This window comes from Mus pahari, chromosome X (assembly GCF_900095145.1).
Source record: "Mus pahari chromosome X, PAHARI_EIJ_v1.1, whole genome shotgun sequence".
Classification (NCBI taxonomy): domain Eukaryota; kingdom Metazoa; phylum Chordata; class Mammalia; order Rodentia; family Muridae; genus Mus; species Mus pahari.
In genome coordinates, this window is record NC_034613.1 from 67,128,270 (window position 1) to 67,139,702 (window position 11,433).

The window sequence follows — 11,433 nt, forward strand, 5'->3', positions numbered from 1 at the left end:
TGAAGTTGTTTATCAGCTGGAGAAGTTCTTTGGTTGAATTTTTGGGGTCACTTATTTATCTTATCATATCCTATGCAAATAGAGATACATCTATTTCTTTTTTACCAATTTGCATCCCCTTGATCTGCTTTTATTGTCTTATTGTTCTAGCTAGCACAATGAATACTATATTTAATAGAAATGAGGAGAATGGCCATCCTTGACTTTTCCCCAATTTTATTGGAATTGCTTCAAATATCTCTCCATTTAATTTGATATTGGCTATTGGAGTAAGTTGCTTTTATTATGTTTAGGGACAGGCTTTGAATTCCTGACCTCTCCAATACTTTTAACATGAAGGGGTATTGCATTTTGTCAAGTGCTTTTTTTCTGCATCTAAGGAGATGATCATGTGAGTTTTCTTTGAGTTTGTTTATATAACTTATTACATTAATGAACTTTTGTATATTGAACCAACCTTGCATCTTTGTGATGAAGGCTACTTGATTGCCATGCATGATGGTTTTGATGTGTTCTTGTATTCGGTTTGCAAGAATTTTATTGAGTATTTAACGTTGACATGCATAAGCAAGATTGTTCTAAAGTTCTCTTTATTGGTTGGGTTCTTGTGTGGTTTAAGTATCAGAGTAATTGTGGCTTCATAGAATGAATAAGGTAGTGTTCCTTCTGTTTCTATTTTATGGAATAGTTTGAGGAATATTGGTATCAGGTCTTCTTTGAAGGTCTGGTATAATTCTGCATTAAATTCATTTGGCCCTGGGATTTTTTTGGTTGGGAGGTTTTAAATGACTTTTTCTATTTCTTTATGAGGTATAGGCCTGTTTACATAGTTTACCTACTCTTGATTTACCTTTGTTTTGTGGTATCTGTCCAGAAAATCATCCATTTCATATAGATTTTCCTATTTCATTGATTATAAGCTTTTGTAGTAGAATCTGATGAATTTTTTAATTTCTGCTGTTTCTGTGTTACATCTCTCTTTTCATTTCTGATTTTGTTAATTTAGATACTACCTCTGGGACCTTTAGTTAGTTTTGCTAGGGCTTTATCTATCTTATTGATTCTTTTGAAAAATCAGCTTTTGGTTTTGCTGCTCCTTTGTAGTGTTCTCTTTGTTTCTACTAGTTTGATTTGGCCCTGAGTTTGACTATTTCTACTCTTCTTGGTTGTATTTGCTTCTTTTTGTTCTAGAGCTCTCAGGTGAGCTGTTAAGTTGCTAGTGTAAAATTTCTCCCGATTCTTTTCCAGGGAACTTAGTACTATGAAGTTTCATTTTAGCACTGCTCTCATTTTGTCCCATAAGGTTGGGTATGATGTGTCAACATTTCATTTCATTCCAGGAAGTCTTTAATTTCTTTCTTTATTTCTTCTTTGACCAAGTTATCATTTAATTGAGAGTTATTCAGTTTCCACATGTATGTGGGATTTCTGTTGTTTTTGCTGTTATTGAAGACAACACTTAGGCCATTGTGAGCTGATAGGATACATGGGATTATTTCAATCTTCTTGTGTCAGTTGAGAGTTGTTTTATGACCAATTGTATGGATGATTTTGGAGCAAGTACCATGATATCATGAGGTGCTGAGAAGACGGTGTATTCTTTTGTTTTAGGGTAAAATGTTCTGTAGATATATGTTAAATCCATTTGTTTCATAACCCCTATTAGTTTCTCTGTGTGTCTCTCTGTTTAGTTTCTGTTTCAATGACCTGTCCTTTTGTGAGAGCGGGGTGTTGAAGGCTCCCACTATTATTGTGTGGGGTCAATGTGTATTTAGAGCTTTAGTAAAGTTTCTTTTATAAATGTGGGTGCCCTTTCATTTGGGGCATAGATGTTCAGAATTGAGACTTTCCCTTTGATTGGATTTTGGAATTGGATTTTCCCTTTGATGAATATGAAGTGTCCTTCCTCATCATGCTTGATAACTTTTGGTTGAAAGTCTATTTTGGGGGAGTATTAAGATGGTAACTCCAGCTTGTTTCTTGGGACTATTTGCTTGGAAGACCTTTTTTCATCATTTTACTCTGAGATAATGTCTGTCTTTGTTGTTAATGAGTTGTCTGTTTTGTATGCAGCAAATGCTGGATCTCTTTTACATATCCAGTCTGTTAGCTTCTGTCTTCTTAAGGTGAGTTGAGTCCATTAATATTGAGAGATATTAAAGAAAGATGGCTGTTGGTTCCTGTTATATTTGTTTTTGTAGGTGGTTTTATGTGCTTGTGGTTGTCTCATTTTGGCTTTGTTGTGAGATGTTTATCCTTGTCCTTTCTTTGGTGTAGGTACCTTCCTTGTGTTGGAGTTTTCCTTCTAGGATCCTCTATAGGGCTGGATTGGTAGATAGACATTGTTTCAATTTGGTTTTGCCCTGGAATATTTTATTTTTCCATGTATGCTGATTGAGAGTTTTGTTTGGTACAGTAGCCTAGGCTGGCATTTGTATTCTCTTAGAGTCTGCATGACCTCTGACCAGGCTCTTCTGGCTTTCATAGTCTCTGTTGAGAAATCTTGTGTAATTCTGATAGGTCTACCCTTGTATGTTACTTGACCCTTTTCCCTTGCAGTTTTTAATATTCTTTCTTTGTTCTACATATTTAGTGTTTTGATTATTATGTGACAAGACAATTTGCTTTTCTGGTCCCATTTTTTTTCTATAGGCTTCTTGTACCTTTATGAGCATCTCTTTAGGTTGAGGAAGTTTTCTTCTATGATTTTTTGAAGACATTTCAGGTCCTTTGAGCTGGGAATCTTTGTTCTCCTCTATTCCAATTATTCTTACATTTGGTCTTTTCATTGTGTCCTGAATTTCCTGGATATTTTGATTAAGGAGTTTTTAATGTTTTCAATTTTTTTGACAGTTGTGCTAATCTCTTCTATAGTATCTTCTAAACCTGAGGTTCTCTCTATCTCGTGTATTCTGTTGTTGATGATTGTATCTGCAATTTCTGGCCACTTTCTTATGTTTTCAATTTCCAGGTTTTCCTCTATTTTTGTTTTCTTTATTGTTTTTACTTCCACTTTTCAGTCTTGGACTGCTTTATTGAATTCCTTTACCTCTTTTATTGTGTTTTCCTGTATTTGTTTAAGGGATTTATTTGTTTCCTCTTTAAGAGATTCTACCTGTTTACCTGTGTTTTCCTGTATTTCTTTCAGTGAGTTATTTGTATTCTCCCTAAAGGACTCTATTATCTTCATTAGATACCATTTTAGCAAGCCTGATTTTGAGGTGTGTTGGTGTATTCAGGGCTTGCTGTGGTGGGAGAACTGGGTTCTGATGATGCCTACATATATTGGCTTTTGTTGCTTATGGCCTTGCACTTGCTACTCACTATCTGGTTACTCCTGGTGTTTGCTGTTCAGGGCATCTGGAATCTGCCTCTTTTGTCTCTGGGTTGTTTTTGGTCTCCTGGTAGGACTGTGACCCTGGCTGTAGCAGACCTCCTGTGGGGTCTTCCACCTGGGGGGTTTTCAGAGTGGCAGAGAGCTACTGATTTGTTGGTCTAGCTACAGTAGATCTCCCTGGGAGGCCTTCAGACTGTTGGGTTTTTAGAGGAGCTGTCAAGCTGTTGTCCAGTGTGAAGCTGTTTTCCAGGTTGTCTACAAACTGTAGTTTGTTACCCTGTGTACCTCTTTACACAAAATTATTCTATAAATTTAATGTTATTCATAATAGCTAAAATTGTGAATAACTCAAACATCCTTCAATTGCTGATTAACAGGGAAACAAATGTGGTATATGCATACAACAGAATAGAATCAAATGTTGATATATCCAATTGCATGGATGATACTTGAAAGCATTTTGGTAAGTGAGGGATATATTATCACTTTCATTTGATATGAACACAATAGGCAAATTCAGAGAGATACGAAGTTGATAAATTGTGGTAAGAATTTGAAATGGAAGTGAGCACTTAATGAATACAGGTTTTCTTTTGGGATAAAGAACATATTCTCAATTTAGATACTGATGATGTTTGTACAGAATTCTAAAATACACTATGAACAATTGCATTGCCTATTTTAAAATCATTAACATGATATTCTTTATGCAATATGAATTGATACATTTTATAATTTTCAGAATTAGAGAAAAAAAACCAAGAGGTAAATGACCTCTTTAAGGAAAAAACAATAAAAGTAAATGACAAAAGATAATAAACTGCCAAATGAATATTAGAAACTCATTGCTGTTTTAGTTAGGGTTACTATTGCTATCTATAATAAGACACCATAATTAAAAATCAACTTGGGAAAGAACAATTTCATTTCATCTTATAATTTTCAGGTCACATTCTGTTGCTCAGAAATATTGGGACAGAATTCAAACAAAGTACCTGGAGGCAGGAGTTGATTTGGAGACCGTGAAGAGGTTCTGCTTTCTGTTTTGGTCTCTGTGGCTTGCTTATAGAACTCAGAAGTGTCAGCCCATGGCTAGCACCACCCACAGTGAGCTGGGCCCTCCCATATCAACCACTAATTACTAAACCATCCTACAGACTGCCCACAGGTAAGTTCTATGGAGGCATTTTCTTTTTTGAAGGTTTGTCCTTTAAAATGATTCTAATTTATGACATAAAGCTAGCCAGGACAACTGCCTTCTGGTACTTTTATCACCTTTTTTTTGGGATAGCATTTGTAATGCAAATAAAGAAAATAATAAAAATAAATAAATTTAAAAAAAAAGAATCCATATGGTAACAAATGCTGACAGATGCAGTAAACGAGGAACTCTTATATACTGTTGGTCAGAGTGTAAAATAGTGCAGCCACTTAGGAAATCTGTTTGGAGGTTTCTCAAAAACTGTAGAAATAGAACTGGCATATGGGCCAGCCTTACTCTTCTTCTGCATATACACAATGGCTCTTATATTCCCCTACAGAGACACTCATAATCTAATGTTCATTGCTTCTCAATATACAATAGTTAGAAAATATAATCAACATAAATGTTTATTAACAGATGAGTAGATAAAAATAGTGTGGTACACTAAGCTTTAAAAAATGAAATGAAATTTTAGGTTAATGGAAAATGTTATAGAAGGACAAATGATTTTATTTTGTCTTTCATGCAGATTCTTGCTTTCATTCTTTTGTGTGTTTAACTTGTGCAAATAGAAGCTAGGAAGTCAAAAAAGAGGCATTGTGTGGAGTTTCTAAGGGAGGGAAGATAGTAGATTATAAGTAGAATGAGAGTAGGTAGACTAATAGAGGCAGCAAGGCTTTAGCAAAATGGGGTGCTTAAATATGGAGGTAAGGACTAACTCAAAAGGTTGATAAAAAATACCATGAAAGCCTACTGTCTTGCAATACCACTAAAAATATAATTGAAGAGAAAGAAGAATAAAAGTGAAATGGAAGAAGTAGAGGGGAATGCCGGGTGTTTACAGATTAAGTAAGGACAGAGAAGGGGGAAGGGAGAAGGGGAAAATAAAGAAATATTTAATGGGTTAAAAAGCCACAGAGAAATGCATCTGTAAGATAGTTTAAAAATTGAACTTAAAAGCATTTCAACAAAATTACCCCTCATGGATGGACAATACTGTTCATAGAATACATGATTTATTAAATGAAAATAACAGTACCAGACATGAGATACTCCCTATGAGTTATTTGTCAGAGAGGTTCAAAAAGGAGGCAGAATAACACAGACTATTGGCACTGAACTGGATTTTTCTCCATATTTGTGATAAGATGCTATTGCTGAAGACACCAGAAACCTTGTCTGCTAGATGTAGAGAAATTATTTTCAAGCAGAGCAGTAAACATTTTCCCGGCTGGCTAACTTTCATGATGTCATCAAGTGATACCTAGCCTGCTGAAGAAGGAACATCAATGGTCTTACCCACAGATGAACCTTACATGCTGAACTACTGGCCTATCAGGGAAAATATGCCCATTGGTACAACAGTGGCATGACTCTTAAAGGGCAACTAATGTCTTTCTGGTTGAATTTGAGGCCTATTTCACAGTAGGAAACTTCATGCCTGGTATTATAAGTGTGGTTAAAAGCCAATGGCTTGGGAGGTTATATACCCTAGGATGGAAATTTTTTACCATTATTTTATTAAATGGTCACATTGTCAAATTGGAACAGGTAGGGTCTGCAGTCTAACTTTTCCCTCTAGGACATCAGATGCTACTGCCCTCCAAGCCTGGAGGGGGTGACTTAGAGTCTGGGGTAAGATCCTGGTCCAGTTGGAAGCCAGGGGTTGGGAGAGAAGGCCTTAGTGTTACTGTCCTTTTAGATGAAGGCCATTTCCAATTATCTTTAATGAAACAGCTCTCTGAGACAATCTTAGCTTGTGATAATTTCTTTGTTCAGGGAGAGTTTAAATGCATATCCTTTATTTGAGGTGAACCAAGGTTTATATAGATTTTGGGGTGAGAATAGACAGGGTGGAAAAAAGTCATTGGCTGAAAATTAAGGTACTGAGATGCCTCATTAGGATGGAGAGGTGCCGGGCTCCCAGCACTTCGGAGGCAGAGGCAGGCAGATTTCTGAGTTCAAGGCCATCCTGGTCTACAGAGTGAGTTCCAGGACAGCCAGGGCTATACAGAGAAACCCTGTCTCGAAAAAAGCAAAAAAAAGCAAAAAAAAAAAAAAAAAAAAAAAAAAAAAAGATGGAGAGGCAATCCAGTTGTTATGCTACATGACTGATTACTTGGTTGGCAAATTATATGCCCTAAGGCAGGCACAGAAGCAGGGAGGGAAATTTCTGGAATTTGAGCATGTTTCACCATTGTCTATGCCAATTACTGTGGTGATATGATCTATCTGCCCCACAACAGACTTGCTCCTTTCCACTAGCTATCTTTGCTTGATGTTTGTGGCTGAAGATGTGATCTCTTAGCTTCCTGCTCTAGTTACCTGCTTGTCATGCCTCCCTCACCATGATGGACTTTTTTCCTGGATCATAACTACACTCTTTCTTTTATAAGTGGTCTTTATCATAATGTTTCATAATTGTAACAGAAAAGTAATTAATACAAAACTAAAGTGGAGATTTACTTAATATTAGGCCTAATATAAATCTATGGTTTCAAGTCTAGAGTCTTGAAAGTCAATTTTTAAAATGATGTTGAAGTTATATGGTCGTGTAGCATTTTCCCCTTAGTAAAGAAAACAATTTTTATACATATCATACTTTTTAAATTATAGTTTTCCACTGTGCGAATGACTGGAAGGTAGCTACTATTCAATCTCATTCATTTCACTAGCAATGAGTACAAACTTTTCCTTTCCTTGATGTGAGCCTGTGTATTGGAGGCTTTCCACGGAGATCTCTGGCCAGGATCAGGTAGAAGGGTTTAAGGGGAAAGAACTCAATCAGGGAGGAGGAATTGCCTCCACAGCCTCTGCTGCTCCAGCTGACTTCACCTCTGCTCTGCTGTTGCTGTTGCTCCAAGAGGCTGCACAGGCTGCTTTTTCACTGATTCAGGCTGGGCTGAGCAGGAAGGAGACTGACTCGCCAGTGGGGGTGCAGAGGAATTTCTGGTGGTGTTTGGGAAGAGCAGGTCTCTTCCCTGGTGGTGGTGTTACAGCTCTTGTGACAGAAGCTCTCAGATGAAGGAGTAATTCTCACACACCTTTATTCCTTCTTTTATATTTTGAGTGGATAAACCAAACAGCAGACCACGCCAAGGTGATTCCACATAGGAGAGGTTTATTATGCAGGAATGGGGAGGGCAGTGAAGGGGGGTAGAAGGTCAGAGAAGGAGAGAGAGAGAGAGGGAGAGAGGGAGAGAAGAAAGAGAAGAAGAGGAAGAGAGGAAGAGAGGAGAAGGGGGAAGAGAAGAGAACATGAGGGGGTGATCCCCTAATTTATACTGATAATGACGTCACACCAGTGGGGCTGGGAACTGCACCAAGTGGGTTGTGGGATTGAGGGTCTTTGTCCTGGAAACGCAGGTCAAGGGTCACATGGTTAGGCCAGGACTTGTATCCTGGTGCTAACATTCCTCCCTTCTTGTTATAAAAAGAAGGAGAGAAAACAAGAGGGGAAACCAATGGTGAAGAGGGAATACAGGCGTTGTGTCTTTTAAGCTACTTCCTGCTATTTAGGGGCATCGTCAATTTTCAGTGTTTATCTGGTCTTCACCATTGGAATCTGTTTCATAATAGTCGTATAGGCAGTGGCTGGTAATCCTGTAATAGAAGGACAGGATTGACAGTTTGATTGGACATTTTTTGTACTTGTCACTGAAGGAACATAGAGACAAGATTAATAAGACAAGGGGCAATTGAGACATATTGTCTCTGGATGTGGATAATACTTACTGGGAGCTGGGCTGAGTTTTGTGGTAAAGCTTACCAGCAACTCCTATTCCCCACCTGGGATCCCATGGGCCTTGAATGTAGAGGAAGAGTGTTTTGCAGAGTCAATAGAAGAAGTGATTAGTCCGTGTCCCTAGCATGTGTATCTCACAAGACCAGTATGGGCAGCCCCCATACACGTCTGGCCATTTTCCGCAATAATCTTTTGTCTGGTCAAAGAGAAAACAGGTATAAAGGTCATAATATGCAGATGTAGTAACAGATATAGGGACGATGGCAATCTGGATCAGTTCCTGGCACCCATCTATGGAGTAGTTTCCTGATCCTATTTGGAAAGTTTGCTTGCTGTCAGCAGATGTTTCTGGAACTTCGAATCTCCAGACATAAGGACTATCCTTGATGGAAATGAACAGCAGGGAAAAGATGAAAAAGCCACAACTAATTTGGTGTCTCATCCAGCTAGGTCGGGTTTGGCTGCCAGAGTGAAGCCTCGTTTTCTAGGATGAGACAAGACTGGTGGTCTTGATGTCTTCCGGAGCTTAATGGAGCATGGTCCTGTTAGGGTTGATGTGTATGAAGAGGAATTGTCTTTAGGTGGGGGAATGAAAGGTTTCAGGTGAGACAAGTGGACACAATGAGAGAGTCCCTCGAGCTTAGCAGCTGTAGGAGTTATGAGAATTACCTTTAAAGGACCCTGCCACTTTGGAAAGAGAGGTGGAGGTTGGTGACCTGGAGGAGATAAAAGGACTTGGTCTCCAATACTAACAGGTAATGGGCTGGAAGCAGAGTGTGGTCGAGGTAGGTTATGGTCAGCAAAGTTCCACAGGAGAGAGCTAAGATGAGAGAGTAATGGGGTAAGCAAATGATCTGGAAGGGGAGAGCGCTCAGGCAAGAAGTCAGGAGTTAGAACTGGGCATCTGTACATGAGTTCAAAAGGTAAGATGAGGAGAGAGTGCTTGGGGAGAGCTCGCAGCCTGAAAAGAGCAGGGACAGGATCTTTACCCAGTCAAGATGAAGCTTCTGTGACAGTTTAACAAGAGTAGTTTTTAAGAAGCAGTCAATTCTTTCTGATTCTCAAATCAGGAGTTCAGGGGCTGCTAGAGTGTGAAAACAGGGTGCCCATCCCTGGATGGTTAGGTCTAGCTTCTTTGATAGGTATGCCACAGGTGCAAAAGNAGGTCCTATTTGGTGGCCCAAGGCTCCAAGGGCAAATCCCTCCTTTTCTGTTACATAGAGGGAAAAAGGTCGAGTCAGGTCAGTAAGATGTAAAGCTAGGGCCCTAAGGAGGGCCTGTTGGAGCCTTTGAAAGTGCTTGGAAACCGGTTTTAAAAGAGGTTCATGGGTGGGGCCTGGCGCTTCTTCATATAGAGGGCAAGAAAGAAGAGAAAAGGAAGGGACCCACAAACGTAAAAAACTGGCTATTGCTAGAAAGGACAAAATTTCTTTTTTTTTTTTTGTAGGTCTGGGAAAAGTTAGTCATTAAGAGCTGTTTACCCTCTGTGTTCTCAGGGTCCACATTGGTATATTGTAATAAAGCACCTTTAAGGAGTTTTAAAAACTGAGATGGATTTTCCTGTTTATCTTGGATAACCTCTTGAAGTTTTTTAAAATTTACCAGCTTTAAAGCTGCTTTTCTCAGACCCTCCAAAAGACATGTAACAAACCTGTCCCTGGCTAGAATACCACCTGTGGAACTATAATTCCATTGAGGATTCAGGTCAGGCACTGACTCTGCTCCAATTGGATGTGCTCTATCTGTTTGATGAATCTTGTCTGCATGCACTCTCGCTAGTTCACAAACTTGCTTGTGTTCCTCGAGAAGCAAATTGTTAGTATCATGTGTATATCATGAAAAGTCAAGCTGTACGACTGACTGATATACTGAAATTCTTTGATAAAGGCAGAGGGATTAGAAGTATAGGAGCCTATCTAAGAGAGTTCATTCAGTGAGAAGGGGATGTGCCCTCTGACCAGATCATCTACCCCCTTTAAGGGAAGGACAGTGGCTGCGTCAGATTCTTCTAGGGGTGGAGAGCTTGGGGTTTTGGTCGTGGTCTTAGAGTGAGTAATAGGTGCTGTGAAGGTAGGTGCCAAAGTAGAACACTTGGAGGGGCCTGCAGCTGGTGCAGAAGGAGGGGAAGAGCTGGGGGTGACAGGCCCTCAGGAGTCTTGGTGGGGGAAGCCGAGGTAGCAGTTTGGGTTCTCGTAGTATCGTCCAGTGGGTGTTGTGCAGGGTTCATGGCTAACAGGAGTTGAGTTGGAGAGCAGGAAGAACACATAGCAGGATTGGAACAGAGATAGATGAAAGATTTTGCATAGGTTACCTCTTCCCATTTACTGGTTTGCTGGCAGAATGTATTAGGATCCTTAAAACAACTGGATCCAGACCTTATTGCAAAGGAATAACAATTTTGATGCCTTCAAAGAAGGCGTGAACCTTAAGGACTCAAGGTTTTTAGGAGACTTCCCACGGGTGTATCTGGGGGTACATCTGAGGACACATGGTTGCCCATGCTCTAGACGTTCCTGGTGTTATTACTGGCATCCTGAGAGTAACTCAGAAACCCGAAAGGAAATCAGCCAGGCTTAGAGAGCCCAGGTCATCACGAAGACCTTTTGTGGCTACCCAGTAAGTCCCGGACTTACTGTGGGAAGTGCTCTACCCTGGCCAGGGATTTCAGCTGACCAGCTGGGGCCTGTACGGAAAGAGAAGCTTCTGAGAGAGAGAAAGATCCAAATGGGCAGTGTCTCTTCTATGTCGGCTGGGGCTAGCACCTAAGTTCTTAGGCAGAACTGGCCAGGCTCTGTTCCATGAACTGGAGGCCCTGCCCTGTTGACAGGCCCTGCAGGTAGTATGCTGGTGTCTGTGTGAGAGGTTTTTATGAACCAGTAAAATGGGAATGTGGAAGCCCAGCCTAAGGCGTGTGAAAATGGCACAGCTCACTTGGTTTAAAGTTTCTGTGCCCTGGGACAGCAGTGAGTCACATGGTGGAAATGGCAGGCAGTTGCACTCCTCCCTCCCCACTTCAGGCCTTTGTGTGAGCCCCAGTCCTTTTTCAGGCAACTGCTTGGGGCAAAGGCTTAATTTGACTGGGATTAAAAAACCCAGCAGCAGGTGGGGTCAACAAGAGTTCTGGCTTGGAGAGGGGAAGGGGAAGTT

General features: G+C 40.0%; 1 protein-coding gene across 1 annotated transcript in view; it reads left to right on the top strand.

The window, feature by feature from the left end:
* The first annotated feature begins 9,044 nt into the window (after window positions 1–9,044).
* The window catches only part of LOC110314365 (CCAAT/enhancer-binding protein gamma-like), a 14,478-nt gene continuing 12,089 nt past the window's right edge, over window positions 9,045–11,433 (top strand). Inside the window, 1 exon segment of the mRNA XM_021188769.1 lies at window positions 9,045–9,071. Within this exon segment, the coding sequence (XP_021044428.1) occupies window positions 9,045–9,071 (27 nt within the window).